The 25,895-nt window shown below is 64.2% G+C and overlaps 2 protein-coding genes across 2 annotated transcripts; one reads left to right on the top strand and one right to left on the bottom strand.

Annotated features, from left to right (window-relative positions):
- Positions 1-622: 622 nt before the first annotated feature.
- On the top strand, positions 623-11,837 carry CAPG (capping actin protein, gelsolin like). Its single transcript, XM_048829362.2, has 10 exons — positions 623-729; positions 2,153-2,187; positions 2,380-2,552; positions 3,658-3,812; positions 4,120-4,287; positions 4,978-5,127; positions 8,383-8,475; positions 8,721-8,853; positions 11,174-11,262; positions 11,662-11,837. The coding sequence occupies exons 2-10, from the start codon at positions 2,165-2,167 to the stop codon at positions 11,725-11,727; spliced, it is 1,050 nt and encodes a 349-aa protein (XP_048685319.1). The 5' UTR covers positions 623-729; positions 2,153-2,164; the 3' UTR covers positions 11,728-11,837.
- Positions 11,838-12,960: 1,123 nt separating this feature from the next.
- Positions 12,961-23,854, bottom strand: LOC125626386 (matrix metalloproteinase-17-like). Its single transcript, XM_048829287.2, has 11 exons — positions 23,094-23,854; positions 21,328-21,723; positions 20,705-20,837; positions 19,601-19,766; positions 17,789-18,072; positions 17,508-17,684; positions 16,970-17,060; positions 15,990-16,072; positions 14,914-15,066; positions 14,328-14,585; positions 12,961-14,028 (listed from the first exon to the last, which is right to left on the bottom strand). Exons 2-11 carry the CDS (start codon positions 21,511-21,513, stop codon positions 13,742-13,744), a joined length of 1,818 nt encoding a protein of 605 aa, XP_048685244.1. The 5' UTR covers positions 21,514-21,723; positions 23,094-23,854; the 3' UTR covers positions 12,961-13,741.
- Positions 23,855-25,895: the final 2,041 nt, after the last annotated feature.

Here is a 25,895-nt window from a genome sequence, read left to right as displayed (position 1 = left end):
GGGGCCCAGGGCTGGGGTAGCAGGGGGCTGTGGGTCGGGAGTGAGGCAACGCTGGGGGTGGGGCTCAGGACCGGAATAGCAGGATGCAGAGGGGCGGTATTACCCCATTGAGGGCCTGGAGCAGGAATATCCCCCCTCCCCAACACACAGGAATAAACTTGTTAACCAGTCCACAGTCAGTGAAATGGACAGCACTGGAAAGAAATAACAATTAAACCTTCATTACAAGCCATGTCGCCAGCCCTTTCTCGCGGCAAAGTCGCCAATCACGACATTGTACAACAGCTCCCTTTCTAAAGATGCGTTTCTTGACTTGGGGGTCGCGACCCTCAGAGAGGTCGCGGGACCAGTTTGGGGCGGGGGTCGCAAGTGGGGGGCCTGCAATTGCCCAGGGCCCCGCCGCCGGGGCTGAAGCATGTAACGAGTAAAATACCAAACCAGGCAAGTGCTTATGAAAACAACAATAATGAAAAGCGAACGGAGGCCCCCTTGAGCTGCCAATCCCTTGGTCTCCTTACGCCCAGCGCGGGCCCTGGCGGGCTGGGGGGCAGGTCAGGAGTTGGACGAGTCCCTGGCCCAGCCGTGCCGGATTCTCCTTCTCCCCTGCAGCCACCGAGAAGCGAGGCGCCGGAGAGGAACAGGGTGTGGGCGAGGGGTGGCCCCTCCCAGGAAATCTGATTTTAAACTCTGCAGCGAAAGGTTTTGCCATAGAGGCTGACGAGTCGTCCGGTGAGTAACTTTGCTCCTCCGCTGCCTGTTCCTGTTTATCGCAGGCCTCGTTAGGCAGTAACGGAGCGTGAGGGGGTGGACTCCTCTCACCCAGTGCTGTGTGCGGGGCAGGGGATCAGGGCTGGCTTATCCGGGCAGAGGCACGAGAAAGTGTTTCCTGGCAGCCTGGCTTGTTCGCTGAATCGCCAGGCAGACGCCTCTCCGGGGTGTGTCCCGTCCTGTCACTTACAGGGAGCTCAGCACTGGAGCCCAACTCCCCCAGGCCACGCAGGATCAGGGCGAGCGTCCCCCGCTGGGCCTTGTCCCAGTCAGGAGGGACTCCAGTTGCCAGTGTGGGTTGGCCATATTCCTGGAGGTTTAATCCCATGACATAATCCTGGAGGGCTGGCGGTGATAGCGGGGACGGGACAGGACGGGATGGTCCCCGGACAGCTCTACCATGTGCTGAGGCTACCGACAAGGGGGGGCAAGCCCGGGTTTGGGGGCAGTTGGCCTGGCTTGCAATGAGGGCAGGCTCCACCACTGCCAGGGGGGCACCGCCAGGCGGGCGGCTCGGCCAGGGCTCTGGGGCTCGGCAGCCCCGTGGTCAGCCCCGTGGTCAGCAATGCAGCGCTTGGCATCGCGGGCCAGGCTGCACCACCGCAGCAGATGAGTGGGGATTTCGTGGTGAGCCTGGCATCCGCGCCCTTGGGTGTCTGCAGACAGCCACTGGCTCCAGGGCTGTGCAGCTCGGGGACGGGCATAAAGCCAAGGGCCCCGGGTTCGAGTCCAGCTCAGCAGGGAGCCAAAGCTTCTGTGCAATGGGCGGGCGGGGATGGGCTGGGCCCGGCAGAGGGCACCAGGGGGCAGGGGTGCTGGTGAGAGCGGGTGTGGGGAGCCGACTCTGGGGCTGGCAGCCGGCCCCCCTCGGCAGGATGGCAAACAGCTGGGAGATGAAGAAGCCTTCGGAGCGGAGCTGGGCAGCGGCTGGGGCGGGCAGGGAGGCAGATGAGAAACGCGACACATGATTGACCGCAGTGGGCTGTGAAGTAACAGGGAGTGGGCGTGTGGAAGGATGTCAGAGCCCCCAGGGAATGACACCCAGCACGCCCGGCCCTGCCTCGCCAGAGCCAGCACTGGGGGGGGGGGGGGAGGGCTGCTTTCTCTGGGCCAGCGCCCACCCCGACGTGGGGGTCCCTGCACCCACACGCCCAGCCCCACCTCCTCCTTCCTCTGCCGGGCTGGGGATGACTCAGCAGCAGCCAAACCAGTTCTGATACCATCTCGGTGTGCAGGCCGGGAGGGGCCCACAGCCCCCAGCCCCGCCACGGGGCAGGAGCCCTCACCCGACGTCGTGACCGGCACCTCCTGGCCAGGGAGCCAGGCTGTGCCCAGTCCTCTGTCCACCCAGCCCTAATGCTAACCAGCTCCTCTCTCTCCCCAGGGCCCTGACACCATGTACACGGCGATCCCCAAAAGGTACCGAGCCAGTCGCCCCGAGTCCCCCCATCCCCACCCCCTGGATTTACCCCCAACTCCTGCCCCACACCCTGGAGTTACCCCGATCCCCTTCCCCCGTATCCATCCCAATCTGGATTTACCCCCCATCCTGCCCCTACCCCCCTAAGCCCCCCCTTCCGGATTCACCCCAGCCCCTTTTCGCTCCGGCAGCGGCTCCCCCTTCGATGCCTCGGTGAACCAGCCTGGCCTGCACATCTGGCGGGTGGAGAAGATGAAGCCGGTGCCGGTCCCGGCAGAGTCCAAGGGCGTCTTCTACTCGGGGGACTCCTACCTGGTCCTGCACAACGGGCCGGAGGAGCAAGCCAACCTGCACATCTGGATCGGTAAGGGCCGGCTCTCGGCATGGCGGCGCAGGCCCCTGGCCAGCCCTGTGGGTGAGGCAGCCTGGAGGGGAGAAGCGGGGTGCTGGAGCCATGGCCCAGCCGAGGGTGCCGGGGCCCGGCGCCGCCCTTCTGGGCTGGCAAGGGAGTGAGTGCCCAGCCTGGGCCAAGCGAGGGGCCCTGTGCTCGGGCTCTGGTCCCTGCCCTCGCCGCACTCCCTGGCATGGCAGTGCCTGCCCCCCCGGGGGCTCCCGTTATGGGGTGAGGGGACTTCAGGCTCCTCAGGCTCCCTGCTGAGCACATCAGCCCAGGCCCCCTGGCCACCCTGGAGGGCTCCCAGCCCACGGCGCAGCCAGCCCTGGTGCCAAGGGGCACCGGCAGGGCTGCCAATGTTCTAATCGCAGAAAACCGAACACCCCGGCCCCACCCCGAGGCCCCGCCCCTTCTGAGGCTCCGCCTCCCCCCCCTCCATCCCCCCTCCCTCCATCGCTCGCTCTCACCCAGCCTCACTCGCTCCCTCATTTTCACCAGGCTGGGGCAGGGGGTTGGGGTGGACGAGGGGGTGCGGGGTGAAAACTCTGGGAGGGAGTTTGGGTGCTGGAGGGGACTCCAGGCTGGGCAGGGGGTTGGGGTGCGGGAGGAGGTTCGGGATGCAGGCTCCGGGCAGTGCTGACCTCAGGTGGCTCCCGGGAAGCAGCGACATGTCGCTCTGGCTCCTAGGTGGAGGGGCGGCCAGGGGGCTCTGCGTGCTGCCCCCAGCCCTGCAGCTTCCATTGGCTGCGGTTCCCGGCCAGTGGGAGCTGCGGAGCTGGTGCTCAGGGCAGGGACAGTGCACGGAGCCCCCCTGGCCGCCCCTCCGCCTAGGAGCCAAGGGACATATCACTGCTTCCCAGGAGCTGCGTGGAGTCAGGCAGGGAGCCTGCCAGCCCCTCGCCAACCGGACTTTTAACAGCCCAGTCGGCAGTGCTGACCAGAGCCGCCAGGGTCCCTTTTCGACAGGGTGTTCTGGTTGAAAACTGGACCCCTGGCAAACCTCGGCGCCGTGCCCGGGGCCCCTGCCAGCTGGGTAGCAGCTCAGCTGTTGCTCTTCCTCCCCCACCGCACCCAGGCCAGAGCTCCACGCGGGATGAGCAGGGGGCCTGCGCCGTGCTCTCCACCCACCTCAACACCCTGCTGGGCGAGCGGCCCGTCCAGCACCGCGAGGTGCAGGGCAACGAGTCCGATGTCTTCATGGAGTACTTCCCCCACGGCATCAAGTACCAGGTACCGGGGAGGGGCCCGCCCCACACCCCCAACTGCCCCCCCACACCCCCAACTGCCCCCCAACCCCAGCCTGTCCCATCTGAACCCCCCAACCCCAGCCTGCCCCATCTGACCCCCTCATCATCACCCCAGTCCTGCCCTACTTCCCCACCTCGACCCCTCAACCTGCTCTGCCAGGGGTCAGCCCCTGCCTCCCCTCCTCACCCCCGCAATCTGGCCTGCTCCATCTGCCCCCCACCTCCCCAGCTAGTCCCTGTACTCCCCGCCCGGCTGCTGCTCAGGGCCCCTCTCTGTCTCTGCCCCTCAGGAGGGTGGGGTGGAGTCCGCCTTTCACAAAACCCAGTCCAGCCGGAGCTCCGGGCCCATCCGCAAACTCTACCAAGTGAAGGGCAAGAAAAACATCCGGGCCACCGAGCGGGAGCTGAGCTGGGCCAGCTACAACACCGGGGACTGCTTCATCCTGGACCTGGACGACGTAAGACCACGCCGGGGGCAGGGGCCTGGGCAGACACAGGCCTGGCTGTGAATGGAGGCATATGTCTGTATTCACAGCCGGGTGTATTGGCCAGGGCGGGTGGTGGCTGCATTAGCACCCGGGGGTGGAGGGGAATTGGCCAGGGTTAGTGGAGGGTGCATTAGCACCCGGGGGTGGAGGGGAATTGGCCAGGGTGGGTGGTGGGTGCATTAGCACCCGGGGGTGGAGGGGAATTGGCCAGGGTGGGTGGTGGGTGCATTAGCACCCGGGGGTGGAGGGGAATTGGCCAGGGTGGGTGGTGGGTGCATTAGCACCCGGGGGTGGAGGGGAATTGGCCAGGGTGGGTGGTGGGTGCATTAGCACCTGGGGGTGGAGGGGAATTGGCCAGGGTGGGTGGTGGGTGCATTAGCACCCAGGGGCGGAGGGGAATCGGCCAGGGTGAGTGGAGGGTGCATTGGCACCTGGAGGTGGAGGGAATCAGCCAGGGCGCGTAGCGGGTGCATTAGCCCCAGGACTGGCCGGTGTGGGGGGCTGGGTGCGCATGGGGCAGGCGGGCAGAGGCGCTGGCAGGTGACGGCATTGGCATTGCGAGGTGGGTAGGCAGGGAGGTTGGCAGGCGGGGGGTGAGGTAGGTAGGCCGGGGTGCTGGCGGGCAGGTGGATTTCCAGGCGTGCCCCTCTCTCCTGTCAGACCATCTACACGTGGTGCGGTGAGACATCCAACATCCTGGAGCGCAACAAGGCCCGGGACCTGGCGCTGGCCATCCGGGACAGCGAGCGGCAGGGCAAGGCCCGGGTGGAGATCGTGTCCGACGGGGAGGAGCCGCCCGAGATGATCCAGGTCTGGCCATGAAGGGCTGGAAGCGGGACTGTTGTTGCTCTGGTCCTGCCAGGGCAGATCCAGGGAGGGCTCGGATTGGGGAGGGGGCAGGGGATGAAGCCGGGGTTTGGGGGGCAGGTCACCGGGTGAAGCCCAGCTTGGGGGCAGAGGGAGTGGGCTGGAGACATGTGGTGGCAGCCAGGGATTTCCCTTCACCCCCACTATGGAGGTGTTTACCCCCCCTGAATTTCCCTAACACCACTCCCCCCTAGTTTTGTGAACTAGTTACATGCAGTGTTGCCAGTTTAGTGATTGTCTGGAAATGTGAATTGAAATTGAAACATTAATACACACTTTAAAAGCATATCCAGTGTATGATAAAAGACGTGTATCTGAAAAAGTATCACAGATTAGAAAAGTAGGAACATGGACGAGCTTCCTTGTACAGCTGTTGTTTTTATGACCATATCAGTGCCTTCATAATTGCACTGTACATAATTGCAGGGCCCACCTAATAATTTCAAATGATGATTTGTGAGCAAAGTCGAAATGAGCTCTCCCTGACAGCTCGTGATGGGGTGGGGGGAAAGGCTTCAGGACCAGATTGTATTTACAGTCACACCTCATCTACCTAGGTATCCAGCAAACAGAGCTGTGTTGCCCAAGTGATAGATTTTGGCTGGGGTTGGTTTACAAATCACTTGAATGTGGGGGGGAGATGAAATGTTGTTGTTCTTATTGTCTGAGTAAAGTAGAACCGTACTTGGCCTGTGCTGACTGAGGGCATCGAGAGAGAGGGTGGGGGCAGGTGTTTTGCTTGATGGTCTGTCTGAGTCACAAGTATGATTTGACCTGCCCCTCTCCACTGTTTAAAGACAGAGCTGAGTAGGCTCCATAGAGAGTCTTTTGTTCTGTTAAGTGACCACTGCAGCTGAAATCACTGAGAATCAGGTCGAAGTGCTCAGACCGGCTGTGGGACAATGTTTCTGTGGCAGAGACGGCCCAGTCTGCACTCGCAGCGAGGTTCCCCACTGAGAGCTCGGCTGAAATCACGGAGAGCCAGTGGAACCTCAAGAGACCCACTCGCAGAGGTCACAGTGGAGGTGGCAGCCGAAGGTGACGGCGCAGGGCCATTGGCAACAGAGCGATGGAGTGAACGGTGTCACAACGAACAACGGTGGCCAGAGCGAGCAGTGAGTAGCTGAAGGAACGAGCGAGGCGCCTTCTTGCCCCCCACCTGGGAGGTGAACTCGTGTGAAAGCACCTCTGAACTCTGAGTCTCCACTGGGTCTCCACCAAGGACAACACCGGTGAGCGTTAATGGGGCTGTTAAGAACGCTGGAGACACAATACAGTTCATGCAGACAAACATGGCTGCGGCATCCTACTGTCTATTAAGCAAGAGATGCCGCACACTGCAAACTGGAGTGACAATGTTAAGTGCATTGTCACGTGTTCATCCTGCAGTTGAACCCCAGGTCCAACCAAGACCAGCAAATGCTCACTGCCTTTCTGCAAGAAACTCAACGGACTGGCTAGACGCGTGTGGTGCAACAGTGAAAGACTCAACAGCTGAAAAAGTGAAGACCTCTCTCACCACATTCAAAAAAATTGCATACCTGGCTGATGAATGCACCGATGCAAATGGGCATCAAGTATTAAGTCATTGTGTACGTTATCTTGAGGTCAGCGGTAGGCCAGTAGATGCATTTCTAGATGTTCAAGTGATAGAAGACAGATTGGCTGCATCTGTGACAACCCACATCTTAGAAGAGTTAAATGCTTGTCAACTGGACCCCAAACAGATGGCTGCTTGTGCGTTTGATGGAACTGCAAACGTCTCTGGAAGACATGGTGGAGCACAAGCTTTGCTCAGAGAAAAGCGTAACCCTGGTCTCTCCTATACACACTGCAGAGGCCATCTACTCCAACCAGCGCTAGGACGAGCTCCAGACTCTTCAAAAGACATTTAAAAAGCTATAAATTTAATGTCTTCATTATATTCTTTTTTCAGCAAGAGTCCAAAAAGACTGAATATCTTGGACAATATAGAAGATACACTGGGACTGAAGTTCAAATTAGTCCAACCTGGGAAAACCCGCTGGCTTTCTCATGAGTGATCCTTGGCTGTTGTCTTAAAATTACTCCAGCCATTATTACTGGCGTTGGAAAGTATCTTCCAAAATGGGATGGATCTAAGTAGTGAGGCTGGTGGATTACTTTTGCTACTAAATTCACAGAAGACTATCGCCATTCTCTCTCTTGTAAGTCTACTGTTGAAACCACTTGGGTCATTAAACAATGCCATCCAGGCATCTGCTACAACAGTCGTAGATCTTTGTCCAGCAAGAGAAGCTACATTTGGATCAACCAGAGAGCTACCCATTGGAAAAGTCCTGGAAGAAGCAAAGACTTCAGTCCGGAAGTTGAGTAATGAAGGCATTTATATTGAATCCTTAAGTGAAGAGGACAAGAAGTGTTTGTTAAGACAACTGTAAAGAGTACACAGACTTGATTCTTAAAAATCGACAACAGCGACTTCGAGATTCTACTCACCCTCTCCGTAGCTTTTACAGATCCCTGTCTTATAAAACACGGACAGTTGAGTGGAGTGAGGCTCTACCAGCCCTGGGGCTGCCGTGTGCTCAGGGCAGAACAGAGAATTCGAACACACAGTGGAATATCACACGACGAATGAATGAAGATTTGACTTCAACTTCTTTTCTACCATCACAAGTGGCTCGACCCGATCATTGTGCTCTGTTTCCTGGGCTGAGAGAAGCAGGAATTCATCTCTTGCTCCTGCCAGTCACAACAGCGACAGTCGAGCGTCCTGTTTCATCATCGACTAGCATTTTGTGCTCTGAAAGACGTCGCCTTGTGCCTGATCCTGGGAATGAACTAACAAGCGTATCAGTGGAAGGACTGGAAGTACCCGACACACGAGAAGCCACCAGAGATGGACACAGTGCATTCAAGAAGTTCATTAACGGAATTGTGCAAAATTATAACAAGAAACCAAGAAGGATGTAGACGTCGTGCTTCATCGGAGGCTTGAGGAGCCGGCTTTTATTTGATTTTTCAATCATCACACAAATCAAATGGTCATGAAACATTTTTCAGTTTTTACCGTGGTGCCACACAGCCCACCTTCACCCTCACGGTCTCATCGGCCCTGACCCCCGCCCTGTGCATTTGAACGCCCTGCCCCCCATTTCAACTCCTGGGGAAAACACCGGGGCGGCGCTGGCTCTGACAGATTTCCCCTTTCCCCAGGTGCTGGGTCCCAAGCCTGCTCTGAGGCAGGGCAGCCCCGAGGAGGACGTCACGGCAGATCAGAAGAACGCAGGGGCGGCTGCTCTCTATAAGGCAAGGGCTCCCCACCCCATCTCCGGAGCTCCTGCCCCACCACGGGCAGAGCCCCCCACCACGGCCTGGGCGCAGCGGGGCGCTGGGGAGCAGGGCTGGGGCTGCAGGCTGAGGGGGCTGCAGGCTGGGGGGGTTGTGGGGCAGCTGGGGAACAGGGCTGAGTGAGGGGCTGGGCTCCCCGGGGTGGGTTCGGCAGCGTAGGGGGAAAGGCGCTGAAGGGATCCACCTCTCCTTGGCCCCGGCAGGTGTCGGACGCGACGGGGAAGATGAACCTAACCAAGATGTCCGGGAGCAGCCCCTTCAGCCAGGGCCTGCTCTGCACCGACGACTGCTTCGTCCTGGACAACGGCCAGTGCGGCAAGATCTACGTGTGGAAAGGTACCGGGCATGGCCGGCCCCTCTGCGGGGGGGCAGAGACACGCGGCCCAGGGCCCGGGCGGTACCAGCGAGCCTCCTGTGGGGGGTGCCCCCAGCCCCACCTCCCCTCCCGTTCACCCCACACCCAGCCCCAGCCCCTTCCCATGCGCCGTGCCCCCAGCCTCACCTCCCCTCTGATTCACCCCACCCCCCTTCCCACCTGCCATGCCCCCAGCCCCACCTTTCCTCCGATTCGCCCCACCCTCCACTCCCACCCCTCTAGGCCCCAGCCCCACCTCCCCTCCCGTTCAACCCACCCCCAGCCCCCTTCCCACCCGCCATGCCCCCAGCCCCACCTCCCCTCTGATTCACCCCACCCCCCTTCCCACCTGCCATGCCCCCAGCCCCACCTTTCCTCCGATTCGCCCCACCCTCCACTCCCACCCCTCTAGGCCCCAGCCCCACCTCCCCTCCCGTTCAACCCACCCCCAGCCCCCTTCCCACCCGCCATGCCCCCAGCCCCACCTCCCCTCTGATTCACCCCACCCCCTTCCCACCCGCCATGCCCCCAGCCCCACCTCCCCTCCCGTTCATCCCACACCCAGCCCCATTCCCACCCCCCTTCCCACCTGCCATGCTCCCAGCCCCACCTTTCCTCTGATTCGCCCACCCTCCACTCTCACCCCCCTAGCCCCCAGCCCCACCTCCCCTCCCACTCACCCCACCCCCAGCCCCACTCTCACCCCCCTAGTCCTCAGCCCCACCTCCCCTCCCGTTCACCCTACCCCCAGCCCCACTTCCACCCCCCTAGCCCGCAGGCCCACCTCCCCTCCCGTTCACCCCACTCCCACCCCCCTTCCCACCTGCCATGCTCCCAGCCCCACCTTTCCTCCGATTCGCCCCACCCTCCACTCCCACCCCCCTAGCCCCCAGCCCCACCTCCCCTCCCGCTCACCCCACACCCAGCCCCACTCCCACCCCCTAGCCCGCAGGCCCACCTCCCCTCTCGTTCACCCCACTCCCACCCCCTAGCCCGCAGGCCCACCTCCCCTCCCGCTCACCCCGCCCCCCTTCCCCGTTGCAGGACACCCCTGCACCAAGCAGCTTTCAGGGCACACCCAGCTGGCTTTCATGTATTGTGGCAGCTGGCACCAGGCAGGGGAGCTCCCAGCTGCCTGCAGGGCAGAGCACGGATGCCACTGCGTGAACTTACCCAGCCGTCCCGGCCCACCCGCAGAGAGCCAGCTGGCCGAACCCCTCACGAGTCAGTTTCTTGCGGGTTCCCCTGTCTCTAGGAAGGCTTGGGCTGGGATTTCCCTGCCACTCGCCCTTCCTGTCCTGCCCATTAGCTGCCCACTGAGCCCTCGCCCAGAGCCAGCGTAGCCCCTCTGCCACCTTCCCCTCCGAGGTGTGGCCCGCGCCCACCGCCAACAGCCCAGGCTTTCCGAAGCCTCCTTGGGGTCCCATCTGGAGCTGCCTTCCAAGGGGTCTGGGTTTCCAGTCAGCCTAAACATGTGGAGCGGGTACGGAGCCACGTGTAGCTCCCCCCGCCCCCCACTAGCCTAGATCCCCCAAGGGATTTAGGCACCTATCTCACTGAAGTCAATGGGAGGTAGGCGCTGGGATGCCGTTCAGGATCTGGGCCTAGCTGCTCTGGAAAACGGCGGCCGTTCTCGCGATTCAGCCATGGCACCGGCCCATCAGGCGGGTCGCTGTCTCGGGCATCACTGCGTAGCTTTCGGCTCTCGGCGGGCGCTCCCGGCATAGGGCCATGCGGCAGCCCGGTGCACTGCGGGAACGGCCACACAAGGGCATTTCCCGCTCTCTCTGTGCCCCGAGCTCTGCCCCCGTGGCTGGCGGGGCTGATCCCCGTGCTGGCCAGAGCTCACAGCCCGGCACGGGGGCCACGGATGGGGGCACCGCGGCTGCGTTCTCACTGCCCGGCCACCCTGTCCCCTTCCCCTGCCCCCTGCCTGCATGGGCGTTTCCCTCCGCCCACTTGGGCTTCCTGCTCCAGCTGAGCAGCCCAGCTGCAGTATGAGGCCCTCGGCTGAGTCCCCAGCAAAGGAGCCAGGGTGATCTGCACACAGGGACCCTGCCGGCCCTGCTCCCTCCCCCAGGAGCTCCTTCCCAGCTGGCCCGTTCTTCTCCATCCCAGGCCCTTCCGGCTCCCTGCCATCTGTGTCTGCCCCACGGTCACTCTGCCCAGGGTTAGCACCGGACCCTGGGCACCTCCCCCAGTGCCAGAGGTGCTCAGCGGAGCACGCAGCCCTGTCCCCCCAGACTTGTCCCCTCTGTGTGGGGGATCAGCTGCCCTGACCCTTCCCTGCCTCCCTCCCAGGTCGCAAAGCCAACCAGCAGGAACGGGAGGCAGCCCTGAAAGTGGCTGAGGATTTCATCTCCCGTATGAAATACTCCCCGAAGACTCAGGTGAGTGAGCGCTGGGCCCCGGCGGGCTCCTGGGGGGCGGGAGGGAAATGGGGAGGTGATGGGGGGCTCCCTGCCAGTAGGGTGACCAGACAGCAAGTGTGAAAAATCAGGACAGAGTGTGTGTGTGTGTGGGGGGGAATAGGTGCCTATATCAGAAAAAGCCCTGAATATCGGGACTGTCCCTATAAAATCAGGGCATCTTTGGGCCAGGCTCTCCACCCCGGCCTGGCTTCCCCCCACAGAGAGCACAGAGGTGGTGCCCAGGGCCCTTCACCCCAAGGCAGATCTCTCCTCCTATGCATAGGGGGAATCTCTGGGACCCCACCGTGCCCCCCACCTCATGCTAGGAGCACAGGGCTCGCCCTGCCTCACCGGCATCCATCCCTCTCTCTGCTGCAGGTGGAGATCCTGCCCCAGGGCCGTGAGAGTCCTCTCTTCAAGCAGTTCTTCGCAAGCTGGAAGTGAACCCGGAGCCTGCCCCAGGCCGCCCGGCGCTGCTTCATCTACGGGCCTGCCCTCCGCTCTGTAGCCACCAGGCATCTCATTAAAGGACCCGCACGGGCCCCTTCTGCCTCCTCTCGCCTCCTTCCCTTGAGCGGGGCGGCCGTGGGGGGGGCGAGCGAGAGATTTGGAAGGGCAAGGACCAGAACGGGGCATGGTGCCATTTCCCCCCTCAGCCCCGGCAGCTCCTGGCCGCAGGGAGCATGCACGCCAGTCCAGGCCTGAGGGACAACAGCCGCCCATGGGGAGGGACGTGGGGAGCGAGGGGCCCCCCAGCGAGGGAACAGAGGGCGTCTCCCAGGCACTGATGCAGAAGGAGCTCCGGAGCTTGAGCGGGGTTTGGCCGCCGGATGCCGGAGAGATCCTGCGAGGGGAGGACTGCGGGAGGCCACGGCCGCTCAGCAGATGCGGGCTAAGGCAGAGGGGCCGGAGAGAGGGGATGGGCACTGGGGAGCTCATGGGGAAGGCAGGGCAGGGTTTAGCAGAGTCCAGCGACATTCGGTTGCTGTGGGAGGCTGCAGCCGGCACCCGGAGGCCATAGGGCTCTCTGCTCTAGACCAGCCCCTTGCAGCCTGGGGGCCTGTCTCTGAACTCTCTCTGATGCTTCAAAGGGGGCGGGGGGCTTGCTATGGGGCCAGGGACCCCGGCCGGAGATGGCCCCCAAGCCATTGGCATGGTTCTAACAGGAGTGCTGGCTCTCGGCTGCTCCCGCTCTGGGCCTCACGCTCCTGTGCCCAGCCTCACCTCTGCCCCCAGGCCGGAGGGCAGCCCCGGGGACATGGCCGGGGGTGCGAATGCTCTGGCCCAGCAGGGCTCGGGCTGGGCAAGAGAAGCACTGAGCAGATACAGGCTCTGCCCTAGTAGGGTGCAGTCCCCGGGGCCCCTTCGACCCTGCCACCCCACGGGAGGGCCAGAGGGAGGAAGTCCCCTCTGGACAGGAGGGTGAAGGACTGGGTCCCATCCTGGGGCAGGCAGTAGCGGCTGCTCAGGGCTCCTGGGTCATTTGGGCACATTGGGGCTGTTTGCACAGTGCCGCAGGGGGGCCAGCGGCTTCACGGGACTCGGAGAAGGCCCCGGAGGAAGCGGGAGGGGAGGGCGGGGGGGCTAGCAGTGCTCATGGGGCAGGGACTTTCTCTCGCTGCCGGGGACACACAGCCCCTGGGCGCTGAGCACCACCACCAGAGCACAGAGGCTGGCAGGGTGTGGGGCAGGCCCAGGCCCCCGGGCACCTGGTGTATAATTTAGCTTCCTGCTCTGCAAGCTAAGCTGGAGTAGGGCATCCCCCCCCCCCGCCTCCCTCCATTCCTGCCCCCCGTGTCAGGGCCGGGGGCACCTGAGGCAAGATGGGGCGTGGAGGGGGGGAGCTGGGGCAATGGGAGCTCGGGGGGGGTCAGGGAGATGGGGACAGAGAGCTGGGGTAATGGAGGGTGAAGTCAGGGCGATGGAGAGCTGGTGCCCCGTGGCAGGAGCTGGCATCATCGTCAGTGGATCACGGAGGGCCCATCACTCGGCCCCGCTGCACTGGGTGCAGCTGACAGGCCCTGGCCAAGGTGCTGAGGCCAGGCCCTGGCTGGCGCGGGCCCAGCTGGGCCACCTGGGCGCCCGCCCGCCCGGCCATGGGGGGCTGAAGGCCGTCGGGGGAGAGGGACAAGCACTTTCTCCGAGCGACTGGAGGTGGCCTGTGCTCCCGCCCCGGCTCTACCCCCGCGGGCGGTTAGCGGGCCGTTCACCCGGGGACCCGTCCCATGCCACTGCCCGCAGACAGAGCGCCGCGGGCCGCCCCTGGGCACGCCCTGACTCGCGGGTATTCGCGCTGCCCAGGCCTCGGACCCCTGTAGATCCCCTGCACCGGAACCCGGCCTGCAGCGCCGACCTTCGGGGGCGCGCCCCCCACCCCCAGGGTTCCCCAGCAGCGCCCTGGCCTGGCCTGCTGCCTCCAGGGTTAGTCCGCAGGCCGGGGATGGCCCCGGCTGCCAGCCTAGCCGAGGCCCCGCAGCAGCAGCAGGGCGGCCAGTGGCCAGGCGAGCGCGGCCCGGGGGGCCGAGCTGGGGCACACGCAGCGCTCCACCTCCAGCGGGGGGCCCCGCCAGTCCGGCTGCAGCTTGGCTCCCGTGGGGGGCCCGGTGGGGGCGCTCAGCGGCGGGGAGAGCTCCCCAGTGCAGCCCAGCCAGTCCCTGGCAATGGAGCGAGGGTAGCCCTTCTCCAGCTTGAGACTGTGCCACTCCAGCTTCCAGTACTGCCTGCCCTTGAAGGCGTAGACCTCTCCTGCGGGGAGACAGGCGTCACGAGGGCGTCAGGGCTCTGCGAACCGCTAAAGGGTGGGGGAGAGGGGCTGAGGGACAGGGCAGGGCACAAGGGGTCCCCTGTAACACGCAGGGACTGGGGGCTGGAGACACAGAGCAGGGAGTCTCTATAGGGCCCAGGGGTGTATCCTTTACCCGGGGGGGGCAGAGTGACAGGTTGGGGAGTCTCCATGGGACACAGGGGGGGTCCCCTTTAACACGCAGGAACTGAGAGGCTGAATCACCACGAGGCAGGGGGTGGGAGCAAGGGGGGCGACTCACCATCACTCCCACTCAGCATGTTGTCCACAGGGGTGGGGAGCTGCCCCTCGAGCACGGTGTGGGTGGGGGACCCCTCGTCCATGCGCCCCAGGGCCTCGTCGTAGGACCACTGCAGCCCACCCTTGAAGAAGTAGGTTTTCTGATCGTGCGGCCGCGAGAAGGCGGCATCCACTCCCCCCTGGGGCAGGCCGAAGTCCGTGACGGGGCGCGGGTAGCCCTCCTCCACGCCGTTGTCCCGAAACACCCAGTAGAGGGGCCCTGGGGGAGAGGGGGGGCGGTGAGCGAACGCCAGGCAGCCTGGTGCTGAAGGAAGCAGACAGGGCACAGGAGACAGCTGGGGGACCGGCCCCATTCCCTTGCCGAGGCCTCTCCGCTCAGCTCCGACCCCCAGGAGATGATGAGATGCAGGGGGATCGTTTGTGATTGTCCTGCAGCCCCACCCAAGGGTGCCCGGTGTGGGCTGCTGGGGGGTGGCTGGGCAGAACGAGGGTGCGTTCCACCCCCAGGGCGCAGGACGGCTCCTCGCCATGCCCCGGCTGGCCCTGCGGTGCCCGTCACTTTGCTGCCCCGTGCCCCCGGCTCTCACCGCTGAAGAAGAGGATCCGATGGTCCGTGTGCCTCTCGTAAACGGCGTCCACTTTGCCCAGGCTGCGGGGCAGGCCTCGCCAGAAAGCCGCGCTCAGGGCGGGGCGCAGGGAGGTGAGGTGTCGCTCGTGGGTCAGACGCCAGAAGTACTGACCTGGCTCGGGGCGGGGGGAGACAGGAGGTTAGCGGCTGCCCCCTGTGCCCAGCGGCATCAGGCCAGGGAGAGCGGATGCCACAGCCGGGGCCCCCATTCGAGGAAAGCCCCTGGCAGTGCAGCGCTGAGAGGCCCGGGGGGGAGATGGGCCCCGCGCCGGGCATGGTTTGGCCAGGCATGGCCAGCACCCAGAGGTGAAGCTGGTGCAGCCCCTCGCGCCCGGGTGTTGCATGGGGGCAGCTGCAGGGCTGCTGGGGTGGCTCTGAGCAGAGCCCCTCGGCCAGGGGCAGACTCAGCCCCCCTGCCCCTCGGGAAAAGCCTCTCCCAAGCCAGGGGCACGAGGAGGAGGGGCTGCGCCCTGGAACGGAGGGACAAGGGGCCTTTTCCTGCCTGCTGGGAGCTGGGGAAGGCCCGGGGCACGGAGGCGGCCCAGGGCTGCCAGGCGGATGGGGCTATTGGCACAGCAGCCAGGCCGGGGGCCCCACGGGGCGAGGGCTGGGGGCCGCCGAGAGAACAGGGAGGGAAGGGGCAGCTGGGGCAGGGAGGAGGCGGGTCTGGCAGCACGGGCGGGTGAGGGGAGGAGGGCAGGGGCACAAGGGAACCCCCACACTGTCTCTCCCCTCGCTCGCCGGGATGCCCTCCCCACAGCACCCCATCCACATCCCACCCCCGGCAGCGCCACCCCCCTGGCATGGGAGCATGCTCCCTGCCGGAGGTCGTGCCCTTACAGGCCTGACCCACGGCTTTCCCTTGGGGAGCTGCCCCCCACCACAGGGCGAAGAGGCAGCTGGTCCCACCGGCGCCGGGGTCACCCCACTACACCATAATACCAGCGTCCCCGTCCCCCCGCGTGTGGGGCAGAGGGAGCTGGCTGGTCCCCCCACGGAGTTCAGTGGGCCGACCCCCCACGCGCAGGGACAGACCTTTGAAAAAGAAGGTTTCCCCGCGGATCTGGGCGACGGCGTCGATGCTGGAGGAGCAGCGATCCGGGAACTCCTTCTCCGACCTGCCACGGCAGTGGGGAGCGCGTCAGCGGCAGGCGGTCGGCTCCCCTCCGGCCCTCCCACAGGGCCCGGGAACCTCTGCCCGCAGGCAGAGCCGCGGAAATACCCCCAGCCTGGCAGAGAGGCTGGGGCTGAGGTTGTACCTGCGTCCGGTCCCCCCACGGGGCCCCGCATGTGCTCTGCACCTCGCTAGCCCCACTGCCACCTGACAGCCCAACTGCAAACCCCACGGGGGCCTAGGTTTGCCAGACGGGTCAGATCCAAGGTCCATCTCGCCCTGTGTCCTGAGGTGTAGGAATCCCGCAGTCGCAGGTGGGGACAATCTGTCCCCTACTTTAGGTCTCCAGTCGTTAGAGATGGGCAGGTTTATGAGACCTTCCAAAAACATTATAATCCTTAACTGTGATAACTCTGGAGAGTCCAGTTTATCCACAGAAATACCCAGTCTCTGCTGGATTCCGGCGGAGTTCTTGGCCTCACTGACATCTTGTGGCAAGGAGTTCCACGGGCTCGTCACGCTATGTGAAAGAGTTTTCCTCACCCCTCTCTGAACCCCTCTGAGATGGGTGCCCAGGTCTCTTTCCCAAGTGGATGCTGTTAACACAGGACCCTGCTAGGTGTCTGCGGCACGTGTTGTCACCGACTTTCATTTGCCAGTGTGCTGCTCATTCACCTGGCTCTAGATTCGCCCAGGGGCCGCTCAGCACACAGGCCTAGAACCAGGGGTTCCCCGGTTCTGAATGAACTGGATACCCCACGGAACCCGCCGGGGATAGCGGGAGCTGCTAGCTGACCCCTGGGATCCCAGCCGGGCCAGGCCCACACTCGCGTGAGGGGGCAGTGATGCTCCGTGGGTCTGAGTGCAGGGTGGGGAGGGAAAAGGGATGGTCTCGGCTCACCTCAAGGCAGGGAAGTCGTGGGGCAGGGACGGCGGGTCCGGGAGCAGCGACGATGCCTCCGGCTTCTCTGTGGAATGCAGGACAGGGCTTCCTGGATGCGGGGTGAGAGGACGTGGCCATCAGCCTCCCCACAGCCCAGCCACCGCATCCTGCACCGAGCTAGTTCTCAGCCCCACACAACGAGCTGCGGGTCAGTGCAGCCTCGCCGGGCAGCAGCCGCTCTGAGCCCCACCCCGACAGCTGCTTTATCCACACTGCTTGCTCTCCTGGGAGACGGCAGTGCACCCCAAAAACGAGCTCCGAGTTCAGCTCATCCAGCGCTGGCTGGCTGACGCTGAGCACTGGCTCACTCGGTGCATGGGACACAGACCTGCCGGATCGGCCACCCCCCCAGTGCTAGTCCCCTGTCAGAGGCCTGTTTGCAACAGCTGGGCACAAAACCTGGGCTTCTGGCTTGGAGACCGTCCTGGAGACGCAGCCTGGCATTAGGGCCGCGCAGAGAGGGCTCCCACCCCAGTCCCGCCCCGCCGGGCCATACCGTAGAGCCTCTGGATGTCCGCACGGTCATCGGCCTGTAGCTGGTACTGCAGCGGGTCCCCCACCGGGCCCTGGTAATACGGGCGCATGATGGAGCGCGTGGAGGGCGAGTGCGCCAGGCCCAGGCTGTGACCAAACTCGTGCACGGCCACAGCAAAGAGATCCGTCCCGTAGTCATCTGCAAGGGGGACGGGGGGGGAGTGAGGAGCCTGGCACTAATGGGGGGGAGAGGCGGGCAGGCCCTGCCCAGACGGGGCGCCCCCTTCCTGTCCCGGGGCCCACCTGGCGAGCGGAAGGTCCAGTCCTCGTCGCTGTCGAAGTGCACGTGGCCGGCGCGCTGGGGGTCCCCGGGGAAGAAGGCGTGGGCCACCATGCCCCCAGGCCCGTCGAAGGGGTAGCCGTCCCGGTGGTCCAGGTGCAGGAACTCCACCGAGACGTCGGCGCCGGATCCACCCACCTCGTGGAAGGTGAGCGGGGCGGCCTCGCTCCACACCTTCAGCGCGTAGTGCGTGAGCGCGCGGATGGTCTCCCGGCTGAGCCGCGCCTCCCGCGGGTACGTCTTCACCCTGCCAGGCGGAGCGCCAAGAGAGGGGCCCAGGGGGACCGGGGCCAGCCCCACGGTCAGGAAACAGACACGGCCACAAACCAGCTGGGGGTGAGCCATCCGTGCCCCTCACTCTGCCCCACAGCCCCTGATATCCCAACCCCAGGCTCCCCACCTCCCAGCTCTGCCAGCGCCCCTCAATCCCAACCCACAGCCCCTGCCAGCCCAGCCCTGGGTTCCCCACCCCCCCCAGGCTCCGCCAGTGCCCCTCACTCCTGACCCGCATCCCCTGCCAGCCGCATCCTCGGCTCCCGCCCCCCCCGCAGCTCCGCCGGTGCCCCATTGCTCGGGCGTGGGGCGAAAGTGCAGCCCAGCAGGTGCCTCTGCTTCCTGCAGCAACAATCCACGCGAGCGAGGTGGCGAGAGCGAGGGGGGACCTGTCACGGGGGGGAGGGGTGGGGGGGCTGCACCAGGGTGAACCCGAAGCAGCCCGTGCACCGGGGGCGAGCTAGCGGCTCTGAGACCCGGCAGTTTTGCACCCCCTAATATGGGCGAAGGCCCTGGTGTCACTGTCTCCATTTTCCTGGGTCCATTCGGGTCTCTGGCATTTAACAGGGAAAGCCCAGGGCCTTGTGGGCAAACCAGCGTGGATTCTTGCGGATCAAAGCCCTTGGTTTTCCACTCAGCGCGTCCACGGGCACTGCTGGGCAGGCCTCTCTGCACGTCTCCGTGCGATACTGTGCTGGTTGTCATCTCCTGCCTGCGTGTCTAACCTCTCCGAGACCCTTTGCGTCGGCTCCCGGCTCCCCCAGCTCCCACTTCAGCATCACCTGACCCCCCTGTGCCAGGCGCTGCTCAAACACAGAGCTAAAAGCCAAGGCAGCCCCTGCACCAAAGAGCTGACGGTCTCTGTACCTGCCAGATGATGTTCCTACCCCTTTCAGAGGACTCGGCCCCCAGGTTTGCTTTGTTCCAGCTGGCTTGTACCCCCCACCTCTCCATTTCCAACTTCCCCAACACTAATTGCTAGCGAATGCAACGGATTGATTAGCCAATTTCCTTTAACTCCCAAGAACACCACTCAGCCTGGTTGATTTATACACATTTTGTCCATGCCCCCTTCCCCATTCTCTAGCCACTGCTTTTTGGAGATCTGTTACTTCCTACCTGTCCACTTTTCCTCTGGCTGTGGGGTGTCTGGGGGTGGGTGTTGTGTTAGGGGCAGGTTTAAAAACCCCGTTCAGTAGCTCAGCCTTTTGGAGCCCTTGTTAATTTCATTACTGGAGTGTGAGAGTTTGGACAGCGCTGGATTAGGGCTAGGAGAGCCAGAGGGGTTTATTTAGCCAATCCCTGATTAACACACTTCGCTGAGCGTGTCTCTGAGCAGCCTGGCCGAGTTACACCCCACGAGACGCAGTGGCACTGGAATGCCCTGGGTGACTAGCCATGAGGTTTGCTCCAAGGTGCCCTGGCGGGTCTGTGTTGGCCACACATCCCAGGCCAGCTGGGGAGCAGGGATCTGATGGCCGCCAGGGCGGGTCGGTACCTACTTCCAGGAGATGTTCCTCTTGGTCCAAGCCAGGCCTGCGCTCCGCCTGCCCCGACTTTTCCTCCTCTTCCGCCACTGCCTCCCATTCTTCCTCTCGAGCAACTTTCCCGGGAGCACGTCGGGCAGCGAGCAGCGCGGTGTCCGGATCAGGGCCAGCGTGGCATCGTCTGGGCAAGGCGGCGGGAAACACAGGCACATCACCGGCCGGCAGGTCAGAGCGCAGCAGTGCACAGAGCTGTCAGTTCTCAGCTGGGGGCGAAGCGAGCCCTGCAGGCAGACTGCCTCTTGGAGAACAGCCTTAGGGGAGAGCCCGCTCTGCACCCGCCTGGGCCCTCAGTGCCCCTGAAGGATCGCCCTGTAGCTATGGCAGAGGCCTGGGCTGGCGTGAAGGGGGGCACTGGCTGGCTCACGAGATTGATCACAGGGGTCCTGGCGAGCCTGCTGCTTTCCCTCAACCTCCAGGCAGGGGGCCCAGCAATGAATCCTATCCAGGGGGCCCATGGGCAGCGTCTGGGCCGACAGGGCAGCGTGGCAGGGGAGGGTTAAAGGAGCCAGAGTCTCCCAGCTGAGAGGTGGATCCCGGACCAGACAGACAGAATTTGGAGGTTCCCTTAACAGAGTGGGGCAGGTAGCCGCTGGGGGCAAGATGGGCTGATGCAGAGGGGTTGCCAGGCAGACGGGAGCAGGTTGGCAGATGCAGGCGAGGCTGGTGGAGACGAGAAGATGGATATGAGAGAACCAGGAGGGGAGCCTGTAGAGGGAAAATGGGGGTCCAGGTGCTGCAGGTGGGGGCCAAGGCAGGGTGTAGTCGGGGTGATGGTTGGGCTGGGGCTGCCGGCTGGCTGGAACACTGCAGGTTGTCACAGGTGATGGGCGTCTGCAGGGCTGCAGGCGGGGACGACGGAGGGGCGCTGGGGGGCTGCAGGCGGGGACGACGGAGGGGCGCTGGGGGGCTGCAGGCGGGGACGACGGAGGGGCGCTGGGGGGCTGCAGGCGGGGACGACGGAGGGGCGCTGGGGGCTGCAGGCGGGGACAGGGCTGGGGGCTACAGGCGGGGACGCCGGAGGGGCGCTGGGGGCTGCAGGCGGATGCAGGCTCTGCATACCTGGGATCCCAGTCTCGGGGACGCCGGCGAAACGCTGCATCACGCGGATGGCGCTGGTCACGGCTTCCCAAGTCTGGAGCTGGCCGGTGACGGGATCGGCGGGGGGGAGGTAGCCGTACTGCGTCAGCCAGGCCTGGCAAGGGGCACACACACAGACGGGAGAGTGACACCATCACAAGCACCCGGCCCGCTCGGCTTCTCGGTGCCACTGGCCCTGGTGCCCCGCCCGAGACACCGACCGGCCCAGCTGGGCACCCCAGAAACTTCTCCCCTCAGTGACCAACTCCCTGGGGAGAGCAAAGGCCCCACCCCCTTCCCGGCCCGGGTTCGAACCTTGACTCGAGACAGCAATGCCCATTTGTCCGCACATCGCGTCCACACCGAAGTGGCGTGCCCAGGGCTGGGACAACAGGGGGCTGCGGGTCGGGACTGAGGCGCACCAGCAGAGCTGTGGGGGCAGGGTGGGAGTGCTGCGAGAGATCCTGGCCCCCACACCCCTTTCCCCCCCAGCCGCTCGGGTAGCTGGAGGTTGGGGAAGGAAGCAGAGGCCCAGTGAACCTTGTCAAGAGGACAGATCAGGGGTTCCCCTCCCAGCCCCGTACGCATGGCTGTGTGGGACTCACCACAACCTCCCCGCTCTCATCCACCGGGGTGGGCACAGGACGGGCACTGGCGGGCAGCATTAGCCCCAGGAGCAGCAGCACCCCCGGTGCCAAGGCGGGGGGCGCCGTCGTCTCTCGCCTGAGCTCCGGGCGGCGCTGCGGCTCCATGGGGTGTTTGCCGGGCAGAGGCGCTTCTCCAGCCTCCATGCGCCTCCCGCACCGGGCCTGGTTTGCACGGCAGACGGCCCTGATCCGCAACGGGGGGCCCTCGAAGCTCCCAGTCTCGGCAGCTTTATCTGCCAAGCCTGCAGCGAGCGCAGCCTCTGGGCCGGGGAGCTGGAATCCCTGCTGCCTGGAGCCTCCGCGTGGGCACCGGGATCCGGGACACCGACATCTCTGCAGCTACAGCCTGGCCTCCTGCGTGGGAGACGGCACAGAGAGACCCAGCTGGGAGCCCTGCTCGGCCGGGGAGCGTCCAGGGGCCACTCCTGAGCTCCAGTGACGTGACACTCGACAGCCAGGCCTGGGAGATGCCAGGTCCGTGACACCGGCCCACCGGGGCAGCTGCCACTGCAGCAGGGCACAGGAGGCTCCCCAGCCCGGCACACAGGACACCCTGCGTCCAGCATCCCCAGCTTGGTGCGGGGGGGGGGGAGGGGGAAACAGGGTGTAACTAGCTGAGGTGCCACATTACATGAGGGCCCCCCCCCCGCTGCCACCCGCCTCTGCAAACTCCAGGACACTTTTCCCGAGCTGGGGACACCCCAGTCCAAGGCTGCTCTCCGCTCCAAGGCTGGGAGACCTCCACGACTGGCCTTGCTTTCTGCCCCCTTTTGACAGGAAAGAACCCCCAAGCTTGGAATTGGGCAGGAAGCTGGCTTGTCATCCCGGGACAGCCCCAATTCCTGCATCCCGCCCCCCAGGCCTGCGTACCCGGCTCCTGCCATGCCTCACCACCCCACGCTGCAGCGTGGGCCGAGGGATGTGCCAGGCATCCCAGACGCAGCGGGGCTGGGCTATGTTAGTCCAGGAATGGGAGCTGGTCCCCCACGCCCAGGGAGCACTCTGCCCTCTGAGTTGGCACTGACCACAGTGCCGGGCTAGGGGGCACGGGTGACTCATTAGGAACAATCCATAGCGGGGGGGCTCTCCCCTCTGAGTCAGTGCAGGCCCCGGGGCCCCCACACAGTGATGGGACGGTGCTGCCCTGTGGGTGGTGGGGAAGGCCCTTCAGCCTGGTAGTAGGGGTAGGGGGGCTGGAACAATTTGTAGAGTGGGGATGCTGAGAGCCATTGAACCAAATTGTAAACTCTGTATAGGATGAAAACCACTTCAAGCCAGGGGGCGTGGCTGCACCCCCAGTTCCAGCACCCCCAGTTCCTGGTGCTGCAGGCGGACCCAGCTTCCAAAACTGAAGTCCTGAACCCCCCTGGAAAGGGCGGTGAGGCTCCACCCAGACACAGCTGCATTTAGGAACAAAGGACGTGTGGGTGTGTGGTCATTACCTAACAGAGCGAGTCTCCGGCTGGGGGCTTGTGGCCAGTGGGGATGGCTTTACTCTCACTTACTACATGTCCTGACAGACTGTCCTGTTGTAGGCCGGAGTGAGCGAAGGGCTGTGCCAGGCGCTGTACAGACATGCAGCGAGAGATAGGGAGCAGCCTATGGAGGGAGGGTCGTAGGCGGGGCGCAGGGGATATCGCTCTGGCGGGGCGGGGAGGGGGTTGGAGGGTGGCTGGGCATGCGGCCTCCCCCCTCGCCCCGCTGCCCTCCCCTCTCTCACTCACCTGGTCCCGAGGCTGCAGCCGGGCTCCCCCGGGGCGCTCCCGTGGGCAGGGTCCCGCTCCGCTCGCTACCCTTCCCCGAGCCTGGGGCCGGCCGGAGCCCCCCATGCGCCGTCCCCGGCTCCGCGCCCCCAGCGCCCGGCTCGCCAAAGCGCCCTGCGCCCGCGGGCGGCGCTGGGAACCGGTCCGCGCCCTGCTGGCGGGGGCTCGGCTTCCCCTTCTCGGCTCCGCGCCGGCTGGGATTGCCCCGGGCCGAGCCCAGCCCGCTCTCTGCTCTGCCCCAGCGCCGCGTCTCCTTCCCCGGGGCTGAGGCTGATCCCGGGACCCTCCGTCCCGCACCAGCCGCTCGCCGGGGACGGGGCTGCGGGGGAGGGCGAGGGCCGGCTGGGAGGAAGGGAGTGTCCGGGAGCGGCTTAAAGCGACACTCCCCCTTCTCTTCTCTCCATATGCCACCCCTCCCGGCCCTGGGGCTGCCCCCCAACCCAAACCCGCTTCACCCCGGCCGGGGAGGGTCACCGGCCTTCCGCAGACACGGGGCGAGGAGCCGGCGCAGGGGTGGATGTATGTGCAGGATGGTGAGTGCGCAGGGGTGGGTGGGTCTGTGTGGATAGCAGCCAGGAGGGTGAGGACTTGAAGACACAGCTGTCTAAAACCCCAGAAACCCAGGGCAGTGATCAGTGGATCTCTGTTGGGTTGGAGGCCTGGGTGGGGTCCTGGCCTAGGTGCTGGGACTAGGGGTGTGGGGGAGTCGGGCCGCAGCACCCCCTGGCTTGAAGTGGTTTCCATCATATGCAGGGTTTACAGTGCGGTTCAGTGGCTGTCAGCACCCCCATGATACAAATTGCTCCAGCATCCCTGGGGCCCCAGTTCAGCCTGGAGAAGGCTGTAGGGCAGACAGTGAGGGGTCCCTGCTGGGGAGGAGTGGGGGCCATGTCCTGGCGAGACGCAGTGGGTCTCACCCGAGACACCAGCCTTTGCCAAAGTGGAGGAAATCTAGCTGGAGCCCGAAGAAAGCTTAACAGTGCTGACTCCCCCTTGGGCGAGGGGACAAGTTCCCGGGCGAGGGGCTGGAACCGGCCTTGCTGGGGAAACACAAGGCTCTGACTGGAGCTTGTCGATCAGGGGTGGGTTACCAGACGACAAAGTCAATGCTGTGCTAGTGTGTGGGGGGGTGCCCCATGTCCCCCTGGGGGTGCCTTCCCATCTGCAGGAGTCTCGGTTTCTCTGGCTCGGATTCTGAGCCGTGAGGAGAGGCACGGCCCCAGGAAGGCCTGGCCCCATTATTCAGACCCAGAGCTTGTATCAAGGCTGGAGGTCTCTTTCTAAAAGATCCGCTCTCCCTCATCCAAGAGTTAGTGAGTCGGATGCAGCAGCCACCGGGGAGGGTCTCCGGCCTGAGTTATGCAGGAGCTCAAACTGTGTGATCTCAGCGGTCCCTGCTGGCCTGGAAATCTGTGAAATGGGGAGAAACATGGCTGTGAGGGTTGGAAAGCATTCGTCCACCTCTGCCCGGGCAGGTTGCGGTGGAAGAATCCCAGCGAGGGCTGGGGAAACTCTTCAATATCCCCTTGTCCCTCTAGGAGGCAGTGCTCCTGCCTGCCTGATGTGATGGCCAGTTTCACTCTCTTAAAGCCCCAGCTCCTGGAGTCAGGTGGTCACGTGGGAATCTCAGCTTTCCTTTTTTAAAAGAAGCTCCTAGCTCTCCGGATTGCAGAGGAAAGTTTGACCCCGACAGGCACGTAACCCAACGGCCAATAGAAAGACCCTGACACTTCGTGATTATTTTTAAAAAATTGCATGTGTTTTGAGCCAATCCCCGGATTGTTTTGCCACCTGACTCATGACTTGGGGCTGGCCGGGACGCAGAGCGATCAGATCCAAGTGTGAACCCATCTGAGCCATGAGAACCTGATCTGAAGGGGAGATGGCTGGGGACGACTCTGCCCTGCTCTGTGCTCGGGGGCACATTCCCGCTGTGAGTGATGGCAATTCCCTAGCCCCCAGCTACTTACATTAATGGGAACGGATTCCCCCCTTGGGAGAGGCCTGATCAATTCCTTGGCACCGTCAGGCTGCCGGGTCCCCTGCCCTCCTCCTCCCCTTCCCTAGCCAGCTCCCCGATGAAATGAGGCACAGCATCTCTAGCTTCTCCCACATGCCGGGGGGGGAGGGCACCTCTCCCGGCCCTGTTGAGCGGACCCCAGGCATTGTAACGTTTGGGGACCCTGCGAGAGGTTGCACGGGGGTCCCGGGACTCAGGAAGCCCAGGCCCGGGGGCTGCTATATTGGGCGCAGGGGGTCGAGTGAAGTCCCACCAGCTTCCGCGCAGGAACAAAGGGAGCCAACAATGCAGCCATTGCTCTGCTCCCAGGCGCCTTCTGCCCGGCTGGGCCCGAGGTCGTTCCCCTGGTGACGCGGACTATGGGGGCCTTGTGTCTCGCTGGGGATTTCCGTACAAAACAACCCAACAAAATATCAACCTCAACTGAGCGTCATGGAAACCGGGAAAGGCTCTTCCCTGACTCATCCAGGATAGGGGGTTCCTCCGGGGAGGAGGACACCACCAGGGAGCAATGGGGGGTCCCTCCAGGCAGGGGGCAAATGGGGGAGCAGTGAGGGGTTTTCCCCAGGGCCAGGGACTCATGGGGGACAGTGAGGGGCTTTCCCCAGGGCAGGGGGGAGCAGGGGGCTAGGGGGCCTTTTGTCCCTCCAGGTCAGGGGGCTCAAACAGGGCCAATGGGCAGGGTGTGCATGGGAGAGCAGTGGGGGGAGTTTCCCCGGGACGGGGGGCTCAGGAGGAAGCTA

This window comes from Caretta caretta, chromosome 26, assembly GCF_965140235.1.
Source record: "Caretta caretta isolate rCarCar2 chromosome 26, rCarCar1.hap1, whole genome shotgun sequence".
Taxonomy (NCBI): Eukaryota; Metazoa; Chordata; order Testudines; family Cheloniidae; genus Caretta; species Caretta caretta.
Note: the sequence above shows the minus strand (reverse complement) of the source record. Positions and strands in the feature narration are given on the sequence as shown.